Raw genomic sequence first — 26,245 nt, 5'->3', positions numbered from 1 at the left:
TTCTGATGGGCGTGAGGTGATATCTCATTGTGGTTTTGATTAATAATTAGTGATGTTAAGCATCTTTTCATGTGCCTCTTGGCCATCTGTATATCCTCTTTGAAAAATGTCTGTTCAGATCCTCTGCCCATTTTTTAATAGGGTTGTTTTTTTGTTGTTGGGTTATATGAGTTCTTTATATATTTTGGATATTAACCCTTTATCAGATATATGATTTGCAAATATCTTTTCCCAATTGGTAGTTTGTCTTTTTGTTTTGTTGATGGTTTCCTTTGCTGTGCAGAAGCTTTTTAGTCTGATGTAGTCTCATTTGTTAATTTTTTCTTTTGTTTCCCTTGCCTGAGTAGACATGGTATTCGAAAAGATATTGCTAAGAGCCATGTCAAAGAGTTTACTGCCTATATTTTCTTCTAGGAGTTTTATCTTTTCAAGTCTTACATTCAAGTCTTTAATCCATTTTGAGTTAATTTTTGTGTATGGTGTAAGATAACAATCTACTTTCATTCTTTTGCGTGTGGCTGTCCAGTTTTCCCAACACCATTTATTGAAGAGACTTACCTTTCTCCATTGTATGTTCTTGGTTCTTTTGTCGAAGATTAGTTGTGCATAGATGTGTGGTTTTATTTCTGGGCTTTCAGTTCTGTTCCATTGATCTCTGCATCTGTTTTTCTGCTGGTACCATGCTGTTGTGATTACTCTAGCTTTGTAGTATATTTTGAAGTCAGAGAGTGTGATACCTCCAGCTTTGTTCTTTTTGCTCAGGATTGCTTTGGCTATTCGGGGTCTTTTGTTGTTCCATATAAATTTTAGGATTCTTTGTTCTATTTCTGTGAAAAATGTTGTTGGAACTTTGATAGGGATTGCATTGAATCAGTAGATTGCTTTGGGTAGTATGGACATTTTAGCTATGTTTATTCTTCCAATAGATCTTCCAATGGAATATCTTGCCATTTCTTTGTGTCTTCTTCAATTTCTTTCAACAATATTTTATAGTTTAGAGTGTACAGGTCTTTCACCTCCTTGGTTAAATTTATTCCTAGGTATTTTATTCTTTTTGTTGTGATTTTAAGGATTGTATTCTTGATTCCTCTTTCTGCTATTTTGTTAGTGTATAGAAATGCAACTGATTTTTGTATGTTGATTTTGTACCCTGCAACTTTACCATATTCGTTTATTATTTCTAATGTTTTTTTTGGTGGGTTCTTTGGCATTTTCAATATATAAAATCATGTCATCTGCAAATAATGGCAGTTTTACTTCTTCCTTTCCAATTTGGATCCCTAATTTTATATTTATTTTTGTAAATGTTCAGGTTATAGCACTCTAATACATACTGTTCTGCAGCTTACTTCATTTAATTTCTTGGAAATAATTCTGTCTGAAAATATAGGTTGTTTCTAACCTTTTGCTATTGCAAAAATTTGTGCATACATCATTTAACCAATATATGAGCATATTTGTTAGATTAGTTCTTAAACTGAAGGGTCAGAGAAAGTTTCTATGAAATTCTGTAGGTATTGCTGAATTGTCGCCCATTGTATTTGCATTCGTCTTGACTCCCAAGAACCAGGCAAGAGAGTGTCTGTTCCTCATATACTTGCCAACATAGTGTATTTTCAAATTTTTATCTTTTCCAATTTGAGAAAAACCTGTTGTCATTGCAGTTTTAATTTGCATTTCTTTTTGTGAGTGATATGGGACATCTTTTTCAGTATTTCAGAGCCATTTGCATTTCATTTTCTGTGAACTGTCCATATCCTTGGCTCATTTTTCTATTCAGTAGTTGGTCTTTTTCTTGTCAATTTGTGTGTGTCCTATATATCAAGAAAAGCTTTATGTGACTTTTAACTTTGCTTCTGGGTTTATTTTTGCATGCATAAATTTTACTGAACTATCTCATCTTTTATGGCTTCTAGATTTTGTGTCACAAAGAACTTACCCAGTCATTGATTATATTTTTTGAAGTTTTCTTAGACCGTTTTTAATTTTTTTAAGCTTTTGTTTTCCATATTCAGATGTTAAATCCATCCAGAATTCATTCTGGTATAAGATGCAAGGGATAGATCCAACTTGATCGTTTTTTCAGAAGACCATCCAGTTGTTCCAATATCATATTTATTCGAGATGCTATCATTGCCTCACACAATATTTCTGTGTGTGTTTGGACCTATCTCTGGATATTCCATTCTATTCCATTGGTCTTGTTAACACCCTGTTATCTATTGATGTGCAATGACAGGCTGTCTTAAGTGTAGTAGCTTTTGTTGCTTTTTCAGTATCTTTTCATTTGGCTACTGCCCTGCCCAGGCTCCATTACGAATCTTTTTCAGATTATTGCTGGCTATTCAATTTGCTTATTTTTCCACATGAACTTTAGAGTCAGCATCTTTAATTCCTCAAACCATCCCACTGGTAATTTTATTGAGAGCACCTTAAATGAACAGATTAATTGGACAGCTATCTGGGAACATATTATGCCTTTCTACTTGTTTTGCTGTTGTGTTTATGTATCCCTCAGTATCGTTTTAAAGTTTTATTCAAAGAGGACTTCCACGTTTCTTTTTAAATTTATTCCTAGTATTATAAAAGTATTTTTTCTATTACAATATTTTATTCCACTAAAGCTTCTGACTGGTTGTTGTTTTTATGTATTAAGGCCATTGATTTTTTTCTTCAGCTGCTTCACTGAATTCTCATCAACTGTGACAGTTTTTCAGTTGCATCTCTTAGTTGACCAGTATATAATCTTATTATCTGCAAACGATAACTTCAGTGTCGCGTTCCAATGTTATATCTTATTTCTTCCTCTGCTTCATTTGTCTTGGTTAGTGAGCAATGGCTATTTTAATAGAACTTTTTTATAGCCTGAAGGGGAAATCATCTGGATTTTTTTCTATTTACATCCTTAAAATAAATGTAATGAGAAAAACTGTGAGAAAATAAAGTATGACTATATCATGAATAGGGCAGCATTCACTTCATAGAATGGATCATTTATGTTGTCAGTGCCCATTTCTTCCTGCTTTCCCTGTCATTTGGACTGAAATCTCCATCAGTGTTGGTCTCAAAAATGTGTGAATGAATGAATGAGTGAAGAAATGATCATAAGATGAGCAAATTTACATCAATTTAGTGAGACTGATTGGATGCTCACTCCATACTGAACACAAAAATGAACAGAGTAGAGTATTCTTAAGGAGTTCACAGTCCAGTAAGAGACAATAAACAAAAGACAATGGAGTGCGAGAGACCACGTACAAGGCACAGAAGCAGCGTAGAAGTGGGAGTGATTCATTCTCTTGGAAAATCAAAAAAGGAATCCAAGGGGAGGTAATGTCTGAGACAGTTTTAGAAGGACGCATACGAGTCACCGGGCAAATAAGGGGCCTAAGAAGGCATCTGGGCAGACAAAGGACAATGGCATGGAGGTCTGACACAGGGTACCATGTTCAGGTGTCTAATAGCTGTTATTATAGTTGGAGTGTGAACTGTGAGAAGAAGTGGGAGGAGAGAAAAATAGAAACCTGCATATGAAAAACCATTTATATAAGGCAGGAACTCTCAACAGCAGTGGGCAGCCAGCCCTGGAAAACACAGAAACACCTAGAAAGGGCATTTTATAAACTACACTTTCACCCCTATCCCACCCGCTGCGATGTTAACACATAAGGGAGTGTGCCTTATCTTTCAGGTGTGTTTGGGTGAAAGAGCTTGAGAACTACTAACCAGGCAACATGAAGCCTGTGTGTCAAGGAAAGTGTGTCAAGGAGCACATGACATCAGATTTGCATTTTACCACACATTCTCTCTGGTAACAATTTGAATGAGCCTTGAGAGACTGGGGAGCAGATAGGCTGGGCTAGGGAGAAACCCTTTAAAAGCTACTGTAATGGATAATGAAGCAAGATTACATAGATCTGGCTACCAAGGGGCAGTGAAGATAATTCAAGGAATATATAAGAAACAGAACTGATACAACTTAGCAAATGATTGGATATGTAAGTTACTAGAGAAGGAAGAAAGGAGGTAGTGTTTCTCCATTGTTCTTAGCATTTTGACAAAATCATTTGGGAAGAAAGTTAATACTCTTTACCAATATGGTATGAACTTCCACATTAGCTGGTCATTTTGATCATCTTTGTTCTCCATGACCATAAATATTTGAGAGTTGCTGGGAAGACAAGAATAATGATTTTCTGAGTAGCTGTTATATTGTCACTCTGAAATATGAAAATGAATATCATAGTTTGGTATGTCTGGGAATTCCAATATTATTAATGCCATGATTATTTTCTAAAATGTATTATTAGGGCTGGCCCCATGACTTAGCCGTTAAGTGCATGCGCTCTGCTACTGGCAGCCCGGGTTCAGATCCCGAGCACGCACCAACGCACCACTTGTCCAGCCATGCTGAGGCCGCGTCCCACATACAGCAACTAGCAGGATATGCACCTATGACATACAACTATCTACTGGGGCTTTGGGGAGAAAAAGGGAAAAGAAGGAGAAGGATTGACAATAGATGTTAGCTCAGGTCCAGTCTTCCTCAGCAAAAAGAGGAGGATTAGCATGGATGTTAGCTCAGGGGTGATCTTCCTCACAAAAAAAAATAATAATAATAAATAAATAAATAAATAAATAAAAATAAATAAAGTGTATTATTAGTGTTAGATATATATTAATGCACTTTAATTTTTGTTTCCATGCTCTTTAGAATTCACTCAGAGGGCAGCCTTGTGGATGGCCCCGAAGCAAGCCTGATGGAACAGGACAGAACCAACCATGTTGAGGGCAGCAGACTGAGTCCATTCCTGACACCATCTCCGTCTCCCATTGGCCAGACGGGACCTCTGGCTATAAAGCTCCAGAATGGAAGCCCGTTAACCGAGAGACCCTACCCAGAAGTAAATGGAGACACCAAGTGGCAGTCTTTCAAAAGTTGTTATGGAATACCCCCTATGAAAGGAAGCCAGAATAATCGAGTGAGTCCAGACTTTATACAAGAAGGTAGAGGGTATTCCAAGTGTTTGCAAAATGGCGGAATAAAACGCACAGTTAGTGAGCCTTCTCTCTCTGGGCTCCATCAGAACAAGAAATTGAAACAAGACCAACAGGCCAATGGAGAAAGAACGAACTTCGGGGAAAGCCAAGAAAGAAATCCAGGCAAAGGCAGCAGTCAACCAAATGTCTCCAATTCGAGTGATAAGAAAGAATCTGTGAGCTCTGTAGCCCAAGAAAATGCAGTTAAAGATATCTCCAGTTTTTCAACACGTAACTGCAGTGGGTCTGAAAATCCAGAGCTTCAGATTCTGAATGAGCAGGAGGGGAAAAATGCTAACTACCATGACAAGAACATTGTATTACTTCTTAAAAACAAGGCAGTGCTAATACCTAATGGTGCTACAGTTTCTGCCTCTTCCATGGAAAACACACATGGTGAACTCCTGGAAAAAACACTGTCTCAATATTATCCAGATTGTGTTTCCATTGCGGTGCAGAAAACCACATCTCACATACATGCCATTAACAGTCAGCCTACTAATGAGTTGTCCTGTGAGATCACTCATCCATTGCATACCTCAGGGCAGATCAATTTCCCACAGACCTCGAACTCTGAGCTGCCCCCAGAGCCAGCCACAGCGACAACTGAGGCCTGTGATGCTGATAATGCCAGTAAACCAGCTGCAGTGCTAGGTACCTGTTACCTTCAGAAACCAGAACAGCAAAAATCAGTTTTTGAGATATGCTCATCTCTTGCAGAAAATGGTAACATCCAAGGAACCACAAAGCTAGTATCTGGTGAAGAATTCTGTTCAGGTTCCAGCAGCAATTTGCAGCCTCCTGGTGGCAGCTCTGAACGGTATTTAAAGCAAAATGAAATGAATGGTGCTTACTTCAAGCAAAGCTCAGTGTTCACTAAGGATTCCTTTTCTGCCACTACCACACCACCACCATCAAGATTGCTTCTTTCTCCCCCTCCTCCTCTTCCACAGGTTCCTCAGCCTCCTTCAGGAGGAAAGAGCACTCTGAGTGATGGAGTTCTGGAAGAGCACCGTCGCTACCCCAACCAAAGTAACACAGCTCTTCTAAGGGAAGTGGAAATAGAGGGTCAAAGCGAGGCACCACCATCCCAGAGTCCTAATCCATCTACACATGTCCCCAGCCCCTCTCTGATGCTTCCAGAAAGGCCTCAGAATAATTGTGTTAACAAGAATGACATACGGACTCCAGGGACAATGACTGTTCCATTGTGTTCTGAGAAAACAAGGTGTCACCCACCAGCTCTTGGTAGCAGTGGAGATCCACAGAACCACTGCCAGCAGTTGATGGGGCACAAAGAGCGAGAGCTTCTGAAGGGTGGAGACAAGGAACAAACACGAGGTCTCGTGCTCCCGACACAGCCCTATCTGAAACCAGGATGGATTGAATTGAAGGCCCCTCACTTTCATAAAGCAGAATCCCATCCAAAATGTCACGAGGCATCACTGCGGTCAATTCTTCAGTCTCAGTCCAGCCCATCCCATCAAATAACCTCCAAACAATACACTGGAAATTCCAACATGCCTGGGGGGCTCTCAGGGCAAGCCTACATCCAGAAAATAATGCAGCCGGAGCAGAGGCCACAAAGGTACCAAGTTGAGATGAATCAAGGGCCCTCTCAAGGTACAGTGGGCCAGCATCTCCTGTTCCAAAAACCCTCACCCCGGGTGCACTTCTTCAAGACAGACCCTTCACCTGAAGCTCCGGTGCAGTCACTGTGCGCCCCTAGATTTCACTTCCAACAAAGACCAGATCCCCAAACTGAGAAACTCATGTCCCCAACATCAAAACAGCACTTGAATCAACAGGCTTCAGAGACTGAGCCATTCTCAAACTCACACCTTTTGCACCAGAAGCCTCATAAGCAGGCAGCACAAACACAACCATCCCAGAATTCATATCTCTCCCAAAATCAGCAGCAGCAGCAGAAATTACAAATCAAGAACAAAGAACAAGGGCCTCAGACTTTTCCTCGTCCCCAAGGCAACAGTGATCAGCAAGGAGAAGGATCATTCTTTAGCCAGATTAAAGTGGAAGAATGTTTTCGTGGTGAAAATCAGTATTTGAAATCAAGTGAGTGTCAGACTCACGATACCCAAATGGGACTGGAACAAGTACAGAATATAAATAGTAGAAATTCCCCCTATGGTCAGATCTTGAAATCAAATGTAAGCAAAGTGCACATTTCTTGTTCGAACAATATACACCTAGTTCCGGAGAATAAAGAACAGTCTATAAATTCTGAGCTCTTTGCAGGAAACAAGACTCAAAACTTGCAGCACATGCAATATTTTCCAAATAATGTGACCGCAAAGCAGGACATTCTTCAGAGGTGCTTTCGAGAACAAGAGCAGAAGCCTCAAGAAGCTTCAGTTCTACAGGGATATAAAAGTAGAAGCCAAGACGCGTCTGGCCAACAAGCTTCACAGCTCGCTCGGCAGAGGCGCCTGGTGCAAAACCAAGCAAACGCTTTTCCTGCGCCTGACCAGGGAGGACGGCGCATTCAGGCCCCTCCCCAGAAGGACTTTCAAAAGCACGCTGCTCTAAGGTGGCACCTCTTACAGAAGCAAGAACAGCAGCAAACACAACACCCCCAAACTGAGTCTTGCCATAGTCAGACGCACAGGCCAATGAAGATTGAACCTGGATCCAAGCCCCATGCCTGTATGCGCCCCGTGTCAGCACAGCCGGAAAACAAAACGTGGACAAAGCTAACTAAGCAAGAGATTCCACCTCCAAGCTGTGATAATGTGCAGCAGAGGAGCATCCTTGAGACCATGGAGCAACATCTGAAGCAGTTTCAGGTCAAATCACTATTTGACCATAAGGCGCTTACTCTCAAATCACAGAAGCAAGTAAAAGTTGAAATGTCAGGGCCAGTCACGGTGTTAACTAGACAAACCACTGCAGCAGAACTTGATAGTCACACCCCAGCTGTAGAGCAGCAGGCAGCTCCTTCAGAAAAGACACCAACCAAGAGAACAGCTGGCTCTGTTCTCAATAATTTTTTAGAGTCACCTTCCAAATTACTAGATACTCCTATAAAAAATTTATTGGATACACCTGTCAAGACTCAGTATGATTTCCCATCATGCAGATGTGTAGGTAAGTGCCAGGGATGGACTGAGACACACGGTGTTTATCCAGAGTTAGCAAATTCATCTTCAGATATGGGATTTTCTTTTTTTTTTTTCATCTTGAGTCTGGCAGCAATTTGTAAAGGCTCGTAAAAATCTGAAGCTTACATTTCTTGTCTTTAAGTTACAGATGCTTGTGCTGTGTAAGAGAGAACTTCACTTACATTCAATTTTTCCAAAAAATTAAAACAATTGTGCATACTCATTTTACCCTCTGTTCAAACACTTTAAAATATCAAGATAGCTGTTAGATTAATCAATCTGTTTAACTCTTTGCGTATCACCTCCTGGAGAGACAAACAGGCAGTAAAAACATCTATTAAAATGAGAAAATAACTGCCCTGTACAAACTAATGTAGGAACTTTTAATATTTTTTAATTCAAGGTTGAATTTATTCGAAGTTTCACAAGATTAATTTCTAGATAAGGGGGAAATTATTATCTCCAGTCTTGGTGAGCTGGGAACTGGTAATGCTGAAGTTCTGAATACTCATAGAGTTGCCCTTTCTCCATTTATACACTTGATAGAAAATATGGTTAGAAAATATGGTATTTCCTTTTTTTTTTTTTAAAGATTGACTCTATTTATTTATTTTATTTTTTATAATTTTATTTATTTTTATTTTTTTCCCCCAAAGCCCTAGTAGATAGTTGTATGTCATAGTTGCACATCCTTCCAGTTGCTGTATGTGGGACATGGCCTCAGCATGGCCGAAGAAGCGGTGCGTCGGTGAGCGCCCGGGATCCGAACCCGGGCCGGCAGCAGCGGAGCGAGTGCACTTAACCGCTAAGCCACCGGGCTGGCCCCTCCTTTTCTTTTTTTAAACAAACACTTTTTGGTTAAAATTCAGTGTGTGTGATAGGTCTGTTGGAATAGGGGCACATTTTGCTGATGGATGCAGAGAGAGAGAGATGAAGACCTTAATTATAGCCAGTCAGCTTGGATACAGTAGGAGACATTTGAAAAGACAAATGTTAAACTAATATGGCTGGCGGTCCACCCACCCGAGTTACTCCTCCTGCACCGGGACACAATGTTAGAGAGGCAGAGGGAAGAGCCGTCCTGCCCGGGTGTGGTTAAGATTAGGTTGCCTCCTGGGCCTGCGTTCCACGAGCGTCACAGACGAGAGTAGGCGAGTCACACTCATCTCCACACCTGGTCCCATCTCCTTCATCCTTCGTCCCCACTCTTCATCTCTGACAGTTTGCAAGAGCCTCTGCCTTGTACCTGGCCCTCTCTCCAGTATCCCTCTCATCATAAATTGTTCTAAAGTACATACAAGTGTGGGTCTACATTCAGTATTGTTCTTTCAAAGCGGTAATTGAATGTTGTGGGGAAACAGAGGAGACAAAGTTATCTGGACAGTAATTCAGCAGCATCCTGCAAGTGAGAGAAGACAGGACATTTTATTTTTAATCTTTTAACATCCAAGTGGCAGGCAGGCTTCTAGTTGGCTGTAAAACATTTTTTTCAGTTTAAAAAATTGGATTGTAGTTGCTATTACATATAATATATTCTAATTCCCTCACTGTTTTCTTTGTTTAGTTCCACTTATTTGGTTTAAAATAAATAATTTCTTATCCCATATCTGAAATGTAATTTAATATATTTTTATCCAATAGCTAGCATGTACATATACTTAATTATTTGCCACATTTTTCTAATACATTAGTCCATCAGTTTACTCATTTTAAAGAAAAAAATGTTTAAAGTCACGTCTAGGGCCCTTAATGTGCAGTTGGGGGATAAACTTTGTGGATGTAGCCTTTATATTTAGTAGAATTGAGATCTAAAATAATAATCTTCTATTATCTCAACAGAGCAAATTATTGAAAAAGATGAAGGTCCTTTTTATACCCATCTAGGAGCAGGTCCTAATGTGGCAGCTATTAGAGAAATCATGGAAGAAAGGTAATTAACGCAAAGGCACAGGGCAGAGTAACGTTTATCCTTTTGTATATGTCAGAGTTTCTCCAGCTTTCACATAAAACGCAGTAAACAATTGTAAATTGAGTAATTATCAGTAGGCTTAGCTATCCCAGGTTGCCAACGCTACACACTGTGCTATTCACCAGAGTCACAATATTTGACAGGACTAATGGTCTGTGAGCTGGCACAGGCTGCCCACTGGGAGATGGATGCCAGAAAACCCAGGCACAAATACCCAGGAACCAGCCAGCCAGCCTGCCAGGCACGGGGTGTGGCATAGGCGGCAGGGGGCAGCCCCGCCCTGGCTTTCCCACTTGATGGCAGGGCGTCAAAGAGGAAAGAGGGGAATGTGGTGTAAGGGGGGAGCCACTGAGTTAAATTCACCAGGGGTTGTAAGTGAGCAGTCGTCTCTAAGAAGTTGTCCCTGAGTATGGGCAAAGGGCAAGTGTAATATACCAAACAGAAATAGAGACAGATTCTATTTATAGCTGCATTTTTTTTTTTACTGTCAAGCACAGATATGCAAGTATTTACCTGAATCCACACAGTTACTCCTGCATGTAGAAGACTCTTAGAGTGAGATAATCAATGCAGAGAGAGGCTTTCACATAGGTATCTGCAGCTCTGAGCTGTTAGTGTGCTGGGTGGCTTTTCTGTAAGAGGTAGGCAGTGGTACCACTAAAATACCTTAGGAGACATTCTGGGCGGCAAGGACATATTCCGTATCATTCTTGCCCCGTGTCCAAATTAGCATGTAGAAATTCACTAAATAATCACCTAGTAGCCTGGCAGAAATCATGAATTCCCTAAGTGACTTTTTTTTATTAGCAAATAGTGAGTTGGTTGTAAGGTAAAATATAATCTATTCTAGCAATATCCTATGTTTTCAAAATTGCCAGATACTAGTTATTTGCCAGCTTCCTCTTAAAAATGAGAGATTCTTTGAGGAACGGTTCTAACTAACATCTATTATGATTCCCCAAGTTTTAAAACAGCTAAATTTAGTAAATGACAAAAATCAAATGGTATATATCTTAGAAGACTGAATTTAGCAAACTTAAAAAAGTTTTGTGCTTTCTGAAATGATGTATAAAAATACGCTTTCCCATTACTTTCACTCAACAAATAATTTCAAAATAATTCCTTGCAATTATCAGTATATTTTGATACTGAAGAAATACAATGCTTAAAGTCTATTATCCAGTTTGCTTGACTTAGACCTGTTTCCAAAAAATAAATTAAACCATTCATTTCTCAGGATGTGGTCATAGAATAAAATTATGCTCAAATGTTCAATATTCTGGTTGCTGCTTGATATTCACTTGCTAATTGTGTGTGTGTGTCTCTGTGGATTTCTTTAAGGTTTGGACAGAAGGGTAAAGCTATTAGGATTGAGAGAGTCATCTATACTGGGAAAGAAGGGAAAAGTTCTCAGGGATGTCCGATTGCTAAATGGGTAAGTGTGACCTGGCAGGGCCGTGGGGCTTCCATCTTGGGTGTTTTGATTCATTAATCTAATCCTGAGAATTGGGTTACCAGATCAAAGAGTCATTTGTGCCAATTGAAAGAAATGTTGCTTATATTTATTTTATCATGTGTTATCTCTTAAGAACAAGGCAGATTGGTTTTAAAATCATGTACAAACTGTATTTAACTGAAAGAATTTATTGGTGAGAAGGTCCGTTCAAGTGCCTGCTAAAAGTAGAATTCTTCCTGGAACAGGAGGAAGTGGTCCATCATCCTTTAAATACCTTCAGTTAATCTTTATATTGTCCTTTATGGAAACCTTGAACTTTATGAGAAAGGCCTGCGTGTCTTCCATCGGGCTCTGGCTTTCATGCAGGGGCATTGCCCCACTGTGCTGGGCATAGTCTGCTCATCTCTCCTGATTCTGACCCCAGTGTCAGCCCCCACTTGATGGATGGGCAGCCAAAGACAAGTTGCAGTGCTGGTAGATGTCATCCTAATTGTGACCCAGACGTGAAAATGCATAATCAATGCTCTCATCTGCTGCAAGTGACCCTGTTTTGTCTTGGTTGGGGTGGGGGGTGTTGGGGTGGAACGATGACCCTCACAGGTGGTCCGCAGAAGCTGCAGTGAGGAGAAGCTGCTGTGTCTGGTGCGGGAGCGAGCTGGCCACACCTGTGAGGCTGCGGTGATCGTGATCCTCATCCTGGTGTGGGAGGGCATCCCGCTGTCCCTGGCTGACAAGCTGTACTCGGAGCTCACGGAGACGCTGAGGAAGTACGGCACGCTCACCAACCGTCGGTGCGCCCTGAACGAAGAGTAAGTGGAGCCCGGTGCCTCCTCTCCTTCCGTGGTGGGAAAGCCTAGCGGTGCTCTCAGGGAAGAGAGTTGAGCCTGCATCTTTGTGTTTATGAAATGGGGTCAAGTGCCTGCTGCACCGCCATGCAGCAGGAGGCTGGATTTGCTGGCGTGGATAATTTGAGGTGACCTCTTTAATATTTTGTTATCTTCAGACAGTGTAGCCATGGGTTAGGAGCAGCTTGCTGGAAGTCTGAGTGTCTGTACCCACAGGCACTCAGTCATGCCATCAGCTTGAAAATAGCTGTGTGTCCACTTGCTACAAGTGACAGCTCTTTGTGCCTGGCCACCATGTGAGTAAGTACTGACTCCACGTCTGTGCTGCAGTGTCTGAAACAGAAAGTAAGTTTGGTGAGCAACTTTTAAGTTTAGGATTCCCAGGTCAAGGACCTTCATGTATATGTAGCAAATGTGAAAATACAGGGTCTGTAGAAGTTCTGTAGAAACAAAAAAATTTTGACTTCAGTCCAGTTCATTATTTCCACAGTCATCATCAAAATTGCTTCCATTTTTGCTGATCCTAAATAATGGAGAAATTAGTGGCTATGGATATGCATTATCTTCCAGGAATATAAAAATGTGGAATAGGAGAGCAGGGGTATGCAGTTAAATAGATTTGGTACATCAAGGGCTAGTATGATTTTGTTTGTTTTTTGTTTGTTCTTTAATTTCATCCACTTGCAGGAAGTTGAAATCTTCGCTTGGAGAAAGCGTCGTGTTTATTGTTCCTCCACTGTGTTATTCCTGTCTAACATTAAAGAGTACAGGAAAATTCACAGTGCTACACTGAAATCCTGCAGTAGTTATTTTACTCACAATTGGTTCTAAAACAATTTTAATTTTGCACTTCTTCCTTTCCTCTCCTCTCCTCTGCATCCACCAGACTACACAGTACTTTGCTGAGCTTATGGAAGTACTAGACTGCTGTTGTAACAACACATTGCTAACCAACTTTGGTTTTTTGCTGACTATTACTCTAACTGGTATGGTTTCACTAACTGTATGTTAACATAGCTTCTCTCTGGGTCGTGAGGGGTGCATGTCAACTGTCGATAATCTATTTAGGAAAGTTACTTTTCCTGTTTGAAAGTGTGAGTTGGCTTTCTACGGTGGTTATGATCCAGAAATGTCACGGTGTGTGCCTCACTGCCATAAATCCATTTCTACGAATGATCTGTTGGAAGGTAGAAGTTGCTGACTCATAACACATGACTCAAAATCTCACAATGGACTGCTTTAGGTGTAAAATACTATTTGGTTTACCCTAACTTCCCTTGGTCCTTCTTAAAAAAAAAAGTAGTTAGGTGCCTTTAATCAGAAAGAAAGTGAAAGTTGAGGCACCTTGAGCTGAGGTTGGTGAGAGCACTTTTCTCAGGAACTCAGTAACACTGCCTTGTTTTTTTTAGCAGACTTCCTCTTAGATTTGATGGCTTGAACTTCTAAACCACTGAAGAACTTCTTGTGAAAATGACAGTTGTTGCTTTGTTTAAATTTCCTGAAGTTTCATGCTAACTATATTTCATACTCTCTGTAATTTATTTAATTCTCACTAATATTATACATCTCTGGTATTTTTCCCCTGAAAGCTTCTCTTTAATTCTTATTATGCCGTTGCCTGAAATGGAATCTGACATATAGAAAGAAATTGTATGTTAAGAACTTTCCTAAATTGTATAATTTTGCATTTGGAAACCATGAATGGTAGTTGGGCTATGATCTAAGAAAAATTATATTTTGTTTAACTGGTCTAAATAGGAGGCGAGTCCAAAACTATTAAAAGACCTGCTTTAAATATTAAGACATTTTAAAGGCCAATCTACATACTTTTGCTTGTCTTTGTCTGGAATTTCATGATAAAGATGAGTAATTATTTAGATGAAGTTTTAGCTTTGGGCTTCACATCCTTAGAGCAATTCTCCAGAAACAAAACAAAATTTAATTGTGAGATACACAATTAAAATAGACACAACCAAAGGCAACAGAGATTCACTCACATACAGCTTTTGAAGTTTCTTCTACCCCTTAAAATAAATTTTATTTTATGTCTGGCAGAAACTAAAATTATGACTTTTTGCCAAGAACAGGATAATCTCAAATTGGGGCTGCTGACTCCGTTTAGTGTTCAAAGCTGTGTGAACCTCACCACTGAGTCCTTACAAACCCAGAGCCCTCACGCACCATAGCCACTCCCTGGGAGTCCAGGAAAGAACTCTGAGAGCATCTTTCTGTGGGAAAGTCAGAAACGAAATTTTACATTTCCTTTCAGCCAAACCAGCTGTTTCTCCTTTAAAGATTTCCCTTCGAGATTTCTATTTTGTGTCTAAGCCTAACCAATATTTTTTTGGCAAGTAAGAGTTGTGGGAGTGTATCTGTCATTATAAGACAGTCAAAGCCAGAAATGCCTTCTGCCATGCTCGGTGATGTTAAAGAAACTTTATATTATAAAAATTTTCAAACATTCATAAATGGCGTATAGTATAATGAATCCCCACGGACCCATCACACAGCTTCAATATTTATCTGTTTTACCAATACTGTTTCATATATTCCCCCATACTTCCTACCCCCACCCCCAACTGGTGTTTTAAAGCAAAACTCAGAGACCATATCATCTCAGCTCTGTACGCTTGAGTGTGTATCTCTTAACAGATAAGGACTTTTTTACAAAACCTAGTCACAGTGTCATTATCATTCACCTCAAAATTGACAAAGATTCTTTATCATTTAATGTTCAGACCACGTACAAATTCCCTAATTGGATCCTGTTTCCAAAAAAAAAGAATCAGAAGTAAAAAGATATTGAGGAAAAAAAAGCCCACACCTTGCATTTGATTGAGGTGTTGAGTAGAATGTCACCGTTCATGCCTGCTGTCCAGCATGATGAGCACAGAACTTCCTTTCCCTAGCAGATGTCCTAGTTTGGAAGATAAATTATATGATTCACAAACCTCTTTTTATTTATAATAGTTCCCCCACTCTTCCTTATGACTTTATTTGTTACAGAGACTGTAGGATTTGCTCTATAAAATTCCCACATTCTGGATTGGCTGATTGCATCCTTGTTTTGTTTACCTTGTTCCTCTCTCCCTAGTGTCTTCTGCACACTGGTAGAGCCTTAAATAAGTGATGTATGTATACATGAATGTATATACTGGCCAAAATGCTTCATAAGTGGTGATGAAATAACCCTAGTTCTTCATATCCATCAGGAGGGACATAATACCTGCTTTGTTCCATTTATAGTGATGTTCAGAGTGCTCAGTGAATTCAGGCATTGTCAGCTTGATCCATCATTCATAGTTTCCCAGAAAACTTGCACCTAATGGTTTAGCTCATCCATTGATGATCATTGCCTGTTTCTATTATTTTGTTAGAGTTTTAAAATTGATAATTTTCTTATTTTTTGGTGTATAAATTTATTTATTATATTAAATTTAAATTACTTTTGCTAGTTTTTCTATACTTGCATGAGTTTGAATATCTGATCTAATTTTCAGTTTAAATTTTTTTACAGTTAGGAAGTCCAAATGATAACTCAAAGGTTGAGAATATTTTTAAAATCTGTTATATAGATGAAAGTTTTTATTACAATTGCTCTACTGATTCATCATTTAACCATGAGCCAAATTCTGAGTCATGTTAAAATGAGGTTGCCATGTGCTAATTCTAACAATATTGTAAAGGCCCATATAGAAATAAAAATGCCTTTTAGCAGCCACTTCATGTAGCAAATAACCTTGAAATCACTCCACTTTGTTATGTAGGGATTTTTTTTTTTAAATATAATTCACATACCATAAAATTCACCATTTTAAACTACATAATCCAGTGGATTAGTCTATTCACAAAGTTGTGCAACATTTTTATCACTCCCAAAAGGAACTCCCATCTCCATTAGGCAGTCACTTCCCATTCTCCTCTCCCCTAAATGGCAACCTGTAGTCAACTTTTTGTCCATGTAGATTTGCCTATTCTGGGCATTTCATGTTAGTGGAATGATACAACATTTGGCCTGTCTGGCCACTTGCACTTAGCGTAATGTTTTAAAGGTTCATCCATGTCATATTATTAATCAGTACTTTATTCCTTTTTGTGGCTGAGTAATATTCCATTGTGTATATGTACCACATTTTCTTTATCCATTCTTCAGTTAATGGACTTCCAGGTTGTTTTCACTTTTTGGCTGTTATGAACGACACTGCTATGAACATCTGTGTACAAGTTTCTGTGTGGACATATGTTTTCCTGGGTATACAACTAGGAGTGACATTGTTGGTCACATGGCCACTCTGTGTTTAACTTTTTGAGGAACTGCCAAACAGCGTTCCAAAGCGGCTGTACCATCTTTCACTCCTGCCAGCCTCCATGGAGGCTCCATTGTCTCCACATCCTCCCCGAACATCTGTCTTTTTTATTGTAGCCCCCACAGTGAGTGTGAGCTGTAGCTCGTGGTTTTGATTTGCATTTCCCTAAGGACCAATGATGTTAGGTAATACTTCATGTGCTATTGGCCATCATATATCTTCTTTGTAGAAATGCCTACTTAAATCTTTGTTCATTTTTAAATTGTGTTAATTGTTTGTTTTTTGAGTTGTAAGTCGTTTATATATTCTGTATACTAGAACTTTATCAGATATATGGTTTCAGATATTTTCTCTTATTCTGTAGATTGTCTCCTCACTTTCATGATAACATCTGTGAAGCACAAGTTTTCAATTTTGATGAAATCAAATTTATCAATTTTTTAATTGTTTATACTTTTAGTGTCATATCTAAGAAACCATTGCCTAATCCAAGGTCTTAAAGATTTACACCTATGTTTTCTTCCCAGATTATTATAGTTTTAGCTCGTACATTTAGGTCTTTGATCACTGTTGTGTTAATTTTATGATGTGAGACCAGAGTCCAACTTCATTCTTTTCATGGGATTATCCAGTTCAGGAGACTGTATTTTCTCCATTGAATGGTCTTGTCACCCTTGTTGAAAATTAATTGACAAAGATGTAGGGGTTATTTTGGGACTCTTACTTCTATCCCATCAATCCACGTATCTATCCTTGGGCCAACACTACATATGCCGATGGCTGTAGTTTTGTAGTATGTTTTGAAATTGGGACATGTAAGTCCTCCAGCTGTGATTGTTTTGGCTACTCTGGGTCTTTTTCATGTCCTTATGAATTTTAGGACCAAGCTGTCAATTTCGCCTCTGAGATTTTGAATCAGTAGAACAATTTGGGGAGTATTGACATCTTAACAACACTTTTTCCAATTTATTAACACAGGATGTCTTTACATTTATTTAGGACTTTAATTTCTTTCAGTGATGTTTTATAGTTTTCAGTGTATAAGCCCTACACTCTTTTGTTAAATTTCTAAGTATTTTATTCTTTTTGATGCTATTTTAAACGGAATTATTTTGATTTCATTTTTGGATTGTTCATTGCTAGTGTACATTCATACAATTGATTTTTATAGATTAATCTTGTATCCTGCAAACTTACTGAATCAGTTTATTAGTGCTAATTTTTTTTGAAAGATTCCTTAGGATTTACTACACACAAGACCATGTCATCTATAGATAGAGATAGTTTAGTCTCTCTTTCCAATCTTGGTGCTTCTATCTCTTTTTCTTGCCTAATTTCACTGGCTAAAACCTACAGTAGATATTGAACAAAATTAGCAAGAGCAAACGTGTTCGTCTTGTTCCTCATTTTAGGGGGCAAACTTGTAGTTTTTCACCATTAAGTATGATCCTCACTGTAGTTTTTTGGTTGATACTCTTTATCAGGATGAGGAAGTTTTTTTCTATTCCTAGTTTGGTGAGTTATCATGAGAGAGCATGGGACTTTTCTCAAATGCTTTTTCTGCATCTAATAAGATGATCATGTGGGTTTTGTCCTTTATTTTGTTAATGTGGTGATATTGACTGATTTTTGTACATTGGACCAACATCGCGTTTCTGGGATAAATCTCACTTGGCCATAGTGTATAATTTTTTGTGTGTTACTGAATTCCATTTACTAGTATTTTATTGAGGACTTTTGCATCTATATTGATAAGGGATATTGGTCTATAGTTGTTTTGTGTGGCGTCTTTGTTTTTGGTATCAGGTAACACTGGCTTCATAGAATGAATTGAGAAGTGTTCCCTCTTTTTTTGTGGAAGAATTTGTAGAGGATTGGGGCTAATTCTTTACATGTTAGGTGGAATTCAGCAGCAAAGTCATGTACTCCTGGGCTTATCTTTGTGGGAAGTTTTTTGATTACTAATTAAATCTTTTTATTTGGTGTAGGTTTATTCAGATTTTCTGTTTCTTCTTGAGTTAGTTTCAGTAGTTTGTGTCTTTCTAGGAATTTGTCCATTTCATCTAAGTTATCTAATTTGTTGATATTTCATTTTTATAGTATTCCTTTATAATGCTTTTTATAAGGTCAGTAGTAGTGTACTCATTTTCATTCCTAATTTTAGTAATTTGGGTCTTTTCTCTTTTTTCTTGGTCAGTCTAGCTAGTTTTGTCAATTTTGTTGATCTTATCAAAGAACAAAGTTCTGATTTCTTTGATTTCCTATATTGCTTTTCTGGTCTCTATTTCAAATTTGTACTCTAATCTTTAGTATTTCCTTCATTCTGCTTGCTTTGGGCTTAGTTCTTTTTCTAGTTTTATAAGGTGGAAGGTTAGTTTATTGATTTGAGAACTTTTTTATTTTTTTAACATAGGTATATAAAGTTATAAATTTCCCTCTAAGCCTGCTTTAGCTGCATCACATAAAGTTTTGGTATGTTGACTTCTCATTTTCATGTATCAGAAAATACTTTCTAATTTCCCTTATGATTTTTTTCTTTGACTCCCTGATTATTTGGTAGTGTGTTGTTTTATTTCCACATATTAATTAATTACCCAACTTTGCTTCTCATTCACTTATAATTTCAGAGAACATACTTTGCATGATTTGATTATTTTAAATTTAATTAGACTTGCTTTATGGTCTGACGTGCAGTCCATCCTGGAGAATGTCCATATGCACTTAGGAACGTGAGTTCTGCTGTTTGGTAGCATGTTCTCTAGATGTCTGTTAGTGCCAGTTGATTTACAGTGTTTTCACGTCTTCTGTTTCCTCTTTGATTCTCTGTCTAGTTGTTCTATCCATTATTGAAAGTGGAGTATTGAATTATCTATTTTTCCCTTTAATTCTGTCATTTTTTGCTTCATGTATCTTGGTGCTCTGTTCTTAGGTTCATATGTGTTTATAATTGTTACGTCTTCTTAATGGATTGGCCCTTTTGTTATTACAAAATGTACTCGTTTGTCTCTAGTAATAGTATTGTCTTAAAGTCTATTTTGTCTGATATTAGTGTAGCCACTCCAGTTCTCTTTTGATCACTATTTGCATGTAACACCAGTTTAATTACAATAGTGTACAGAAACTTAGTTCTTATATAGCTCCATTCCCTCCTTTTCCTTTGTGCTGTTATTGTCATACAAGTTACATTTTATACGTTGTATGTGCGTTAACATAGATTTATAATTATTGCTTTGTGCAGTTGACTTTAAATTAGATAGGAGAAAAAAGTTAAAAACAAAAAATTCATATATAAGGTCTTTTCTATTTATCTATGTATTTATTTGTACTGGTTTTCTCTGTTTTCCTGTGGATTCAAGTTACTGTCTAGTGTCCTTTCCTTTCAGCCTGAAGGACTCCATTTAGTATTTCTTGTAGGGCAGGGCTAATAGCAATAAACACTCTCAGTTTATTTATCGGGAATACTTTAATTTATGACTCATTTTTGAAGGGGAGTTTTACTAGGTAGTATGGAGTTTCTTAGTTGGCGGCCTTCCTTGCAGCACTTTAATGTGTCATCAGTGCCTGCTGGCCTCTGTTGTTTCTGGTGAGTCATCATTTAATCTTACTGAAAATCTCTTGTAAGTGATGCGTTACTTTTCTTTCTTGCTGCTTTTCAAGATTTTCTCTTTCTCTTTGGCTTTCAACAGTTTATGATAGTTCTAGGTGTGGGGCACTTTGACTTTATGCTATTTGGAGTTAGTTGAGATTCTTGAATGTGTAGATTAATGTTATTCGTTAAATTTGGGGAGTTTTGGCCGTTAATTCTTCAGCTAGTCTTTCTGCTCCGTACTCTGTTCTTCTCCCTTCTCTACTCTGGGGACTCCCATTATGCATATCTTGGTATGCTTGATAGTACCCCACAGGTCTCTGAGGCTTTCTTTATTTTTCTTCATTCTTTTTTCTTTCAGATTCTCAGACTGGATAATTTCAATTGACCGATCTTCAACTTCTCTTCCCCCTCTTTTTCCTCCCTCCTGCTCAAATCTACTGTTGAACCCCTCTAATGGATTTTCTATTTCAGTTATTGTATTTTTCAGTTCCAGAATTTCCATGTTTCCTATTATAGTTTCTGTCTCTTATCGCATCTATTTGATAAGACATTGTTTTCTTACTTTTAGTTCTTTAAGCATGGTTTTCCTTTAGTTCTTTGAACATACTTGAACTAGTAATTCAGAGTCTTTGTCTAGCAGTCTGACATCTGGACTTCTCAGCGACAGCTTCTGTTGACTGCTTTTCTTTCTCTGTATTGGCTATATTTTCTTATTTCTTTTATATATTTCATAATTGAAAATTTGAGCTTTTTAACTCAAGTCATGAGTTCATACTGTTACTTCCTATTCATAGTTAGGATTACAGGATATTTACTTATCTTTTACACTTCTCTTTTATCTTACACTGAAATTCTCGGTTTTTGACATTAAGAATGATTTATTCATGTCACAATATACATAAGTAATTGAAAATAATATTACTACTAATAAAGCTACTGATGTTCAACAAGGTCAGAAGAGCAATGCATGAACAAAATGAGAATTTCAACAAAGAGATAGAAAATATAAAAAAGTGTCAACATAAATAAGAGCTGAAGGATATATAACTAAACTGAAAAATTCACTAGAGGGGTTCAACAGCAGACTACATCAAATGGAAAGAAGGATTAGTGAACTAAAAGGGCAGTGGAATTCATCCAATCAGAGGAGCAAAAAGAAAAAAGGATGAGAAATAGTGAAGATAGCTTAAGGGATTTATAGGGCACCATAAGAGGACTAATATACACATTATAGGGGTCCTAGAAGAAGAAGAGAGAAAGGGTAAGAAAGTTTATTCAAGAAAAAATGGCTGAAAAATGTCTTGAGACAAACATACCAAAACTTATGGGATGCAGCAAAAGCAATTCTAAGAGGAAACTTCATAGCAATAAATACCAAATTAAGAAAAAAGAAAAATCTCAAATAAACCACCGAACTTTACACCTCAAGGAACCTGATAAAGAACAAACTAAGCCCAAAGTCAGCAGAAGAAAGGAAATAATAAGCATCAGAGCATAAATAAATGAAATAGAGACTAAAAAGACAAAGAAATACAATTATAAATGAAAGAGAAGACATTTCAACTGATGCCACATAAATGCAAAGGATCATAAGAGAATACTATGAACAATTATATACCAGCAAATAGGACAGCCTAGAAGAAATGGATAAATTCCTAGAAACATACAATTAAGCAAGACTGAATCATGAAGATTAGAAAATCTGAACAAATTATTAGTGAGGAGATTGAATCATTAATCAAAAACCTCCCAACAAACAAAAGTCCAGGACCAGATGGCTTTAATGGTGAATTTTACCAAACATTTAAAGATGAATTAATAACAATCCTTCTCAAACTCTTCAAAAAAACTGAAAAGAAGAGATCACTTCCAAACTCATTTTATGAGACCAGCATTACCCTGATATCAAAATCAGACAAGGACACTACAAGAAATGAAAATTACTGGCCAATATGCCTGATGAACATAGATGCAAAAATTCTCGACAAAATATTAGCAAACCAAATTCAACAGTACATTAAAAGGATCATACACCATGATCAATTGGGATTTATCCCAGGGATACTAGGATGGTTCAACGTACACAATCAATCAATGCAATACTCCACTTGAACAAAATAAAGGATAAAAATCATATGATTACCTCAATAGGTACAGAAAAAGCATTTGACAAACATCAACATCCTTTCATGGTAATCTCTCAAAAAACTGAATGTAGAAGGAGTACCTCAACATAACAAAGACCATATATGAGAAGGCCACTGCTGACATCATACTCAACAATCAAAAGCTGAAAGCTTTTCCTCTAAGATCAGGAACAAGACAAGGGTGCCCACTTGCCACTTTTATTCAACATATTACTGGAAATCCTAGTCAAAGCAATCAGGCAAGAAAAAGAAAGCAAAAATATCCAAATTGGAAAAGGAGAAGTAAAATCATCACTATTTGCAGATGACATGCTATTAAATATAGAAAACCCTAAAGACTCCACCAAAAAATTGATAACACTAATGGACAAATTCCGTAAAGTTGCAGGATACATCAGTATACAAAAGTCTGTTGCATTTCTATACACCAACAATGAACTAACAGAAAGAGAAATTAAGGAAATAATCCTATTCACAATAGCATCAAAGAGAATAAAATGTCTAGGAATAAATTTAACCAAGGAGGTAAAAGATCTGTACATAGAAAACTATAAGACATTGATGAAAAGATATTGCAGAAGACACAAATAAATGGAAAGATATTACATATTCATGGATTGGGAGAATTAATATTGTTAAAATATCCATATTACCCAAAGTAATCTACAGATTTAATTCAATCCCTATCAAAATTCCAATGGCATTTTTCACAGTAATAGAAAAAAACAATCCTAAAATTCACATGGAAACACAAAAGACCCCAAATAGTCAAAGCAATCTCGAGAATGAAGAACAAAGCTGGAGTCACCACAATTCCTGATTTCACACTATATTACAAAGCTGTAGTAATCAAAACAGTATGGTGCTGGCATCAAAAAAGACACACAGATCAGTGGAACAGAATACAGAACCCAGAAATAAACCCATGCAAATACGGTCAATTAATTTTTGACAAAGGAGTCAATACTATATAATGGGGGAATGACAGTCTCTTCAATAAATGGTGATGGGAAATCTGGATATCACATGTGAAAGAATGAAACTGGACCCCTCTCTTACACCACACACAAAAATCAACTCACAGTGGATTACAGTCTTGAACGTAAGACCTGAAACTATAAACCTCCTAGAAGAAAACATAGGGGGTAAGCTTCTTCATGTTGGTCTTGACAATGATTTCTTGGATTTGACACCAATAGCAAAGGCAACAAAAGCAAAATAAACAAGTGTGACTGCATCAAATTAAAAATTTTCTGCATGGCAAAGGAAACCATCAACAAAGTGAAAAGGCAACCTATGGAATGGGAGAAAATATTTGCAAACCACATATCCAGTAAGAGGTTAGTATCCAAAATATACAAGGAACTCATACAACTGAATAGCAAGAAAGCAAATAACCTAATTAAATTTGGCAAAGGATCTGAATAGACATTTTTACAAAGAGCCAACAAGTACCTGAAAGATGTTCAACATCACTAATCATCAGGGAAATGCAAATCAAAACCACAACGAGATCACCTCACATCTGTTAGGATGTCTATTATCAAAAAGACAAGAGGTAACAAATACTGGCAAGAATGTTGAGAAGAGGGAACCCTTGTGCACTGTTGGTGACAATGTAAACTGGTACAGCCATTAAGGAAAACAGTATGGTGGTTCTTCAAAAAAGTAAAAATAGAACTACCATATGATCCAACAGTTCCGCTTCTGGGTATATATCCAAAGGAATTGAAATCAGGATCTTGAAGAGATATCTGCACTCCAATTTCATTGCAGCATTACTCACAATAGGCAAGGTGTGGAGACAACCTAAGTGTCCATCACCAGATGAAGAATAAAGAAGATGTGCTATGTGTATACACACACACACAGGAATATCATTCAACCTTAAAAAAAGGAAATCCTGCCATTTGTGACAACACAGATGAACCTGGAGGGTATTATGTGAAATAAGTGATTTATTAAGTGAAATAAGTCGGACAGAGAAAGACAAATATAGCATGGTGTCACTTATATGTGGAATCAAAAACAAAAACAAACAAAAGTTGAACTCATAGAAACAGAATAGAAAAGTGGTTGTGAGAGGCTAGGGGTTGGGGAAAATGAGAAGAGGTTGGTGAAAGTGTACAGTGTTTCAGTTATAAAATGAATAAGGTCTGAGGATCTAATGTATAACATGGTGACTATAGTTGCTAACATTGTATCATAGAATTGAAATTTGCTAAAAGAATAGAACTTAAAAGTTCTTTCCCAAAAAAACGTAACTATGTGAGGTGATGGATGTGTTAATTAACTCCATGGGGGCATCCTTTCACAATGTATACATATATCAAATCATCACGTTTTACACTTTAAATATCTTACGATTTTAACTGTCAGTTATACCTCAAATAAAGCTGAAAAAATTACCTACTGAATAATTGTTTTCTTAGTAGGTTGTTTTATCATGTTTTGTTTTTTGGTTTCTTTGCTACTTTGTCTGTTTATTGCCCTTAGGATATATCTGACTTGGGCTGTAAAGTCAAAATACTGTATTTTAGTCGAAAACTAGAAAGCACTCAAAGGCCCGTCAATGGCAGAATGGTTAATTTCTGTCATATTCATACAATGGAAAATTGTACTTAATGAATAAATACATGAATAACGTACAACTGCATGCAACAATATGGATGGGTATCCCAAATAGTGTTGAAGAAAAGAAGCAAGACCCAAATAAGCTTATACTGTAAAATTCCAAATACATGTGTGAGTGTGTGTTTAGTATAGTGTGTATGTATGTGTGTATTCTATTATATATAGTATAAAAGGAGGCAAAACTATCTATCTATATAAATATGCCAAACTCATCTCGTCTGGTAGAAGTTACTGTTGGGGGACAATGCCTGGGAGGAGGGACGAGGAAATTTGGGGGCAAATATATGTTTTGTTTCTTATTCGGATGCTTCTCACTTTGGTGTATTTCATTTGTAAACATTTATAAGCTGTAAAATTATGTGTACTTTTCTGTGTGTGTATTATACTGTAACAAAAAGTTTGCCTAAATTGTGCTTTAAAGTCAATTGAAATAGTTCCTTTCTGATGTGGTTATGGCACAGCTGAATGTAGAGTTAGATTAGACTTCTTTTAAAACTAATTTGCATTCATATTTACACGCAGATACCCAAAATATGAGACTGATAGCCTAGATAACGCTCTCCATAGCCATGAACTCACTCCTTGATTTCTCAGGAGAACCTGTGCCTGTCAAGGGCTGGACCCCGACACCTGCGGTGCCTCCTTCTCCTTTGGTTGTTCGTGGAGCATGTACTACAATGGATGTAAGTTTGCCAGAAGCAAGATCCCAAGAAAATTTAAGCTGCTTGGGGATGACCCAAAAGAGGTTTGTTTACTTCCTGATGTATAATCTCTTTATTTTTCATGGAGAATTGATGAGCACAGATGAAGTGAACAGTATGACATACTGCATTAAACTCTCATTAACACAGAGAATTTTATCTCAGATGAATCAACAAAATTTTGGCTAAACTATAGTCATACACTATAATATTTTATAAAGTTAGCATAATAATAATGTGATACCAAAGTAATAAATAAAGTTGGAGCAACATAAATTCTTCATACCTATGGACTTTTATATTTATTCTTTATTTTTTATGTTAATTCCAGAGTTTTAAACAGCTATCACTTCAGTATTAAAACTTAATGTTAACGCTTATGTGTTAAAGCTCATCTTTTGAACTTGAATTATAGGAGTCTTGCTCATGAGTGACACA

The 26,245-nt window shown here is 37.4% G+C and overlaps 1 protein-coding gene across 3 annotated transcripts in view; it reads left to right on the top strand.

Moving 5' to 3' along the window:
• The window catches only part of TET2 (tet methylcytosine dioxygenase 2), a 125,065-nt gene that overhangs the window by 78,117 nt on the left and 20,703 nt on the right, over positions 1-26,245 (top strand). For all 3 annotated transcript variants that reach the window (XM_004426613.3, XM_087437792.1, XM_087437793.1), the window contains 5 exons: positions 4,715-8,145; positions 9,999-10,089; positions 11,470-11,563; positions 12,185-12,393; positions 25,701-25,851. In XM_004426613.3, coding sequence (XP_004426670.1) covers positions 4,761-8,145; positions 9,999-10,089; positions 11,470-11,563; positions 12,185-12,393; positions 25,701-25,851 — 3,930 coding nt within the window. In that variant the 5' untranslated portion in view covers positions 4,715-4,760. The remainder of the gene's footprint in view (positions 1-4,714; positions 8,146-9,998; positions 10,090-11,469; positions 11,564-12,184; positions 12,394-25,700; positions 25,852-26,245) is intronic.

The sequence above is a fragment of the Ceratotherium simum genome, chromosome 12, assembly GCF_057802395.1.
Source record: "Ceratotherium simum simum isolate JZ-2026a chromosome 12, ASM5780239v1, whole genome shotgun sequence".
Classification (NCBI taxonomy): domain Eukaryota; kingdom Metazoa; phylum Chordata; class Mammalia; order Perissodactyla; family Rhinocerotidae; genus Ceratotherium; species Ceratotherium simum.
The sequence above is the reverse complement of the archived record's forward strand: the minus strand, read 5'-3'. Positions and strand labels throughout refer to the sequence as shown.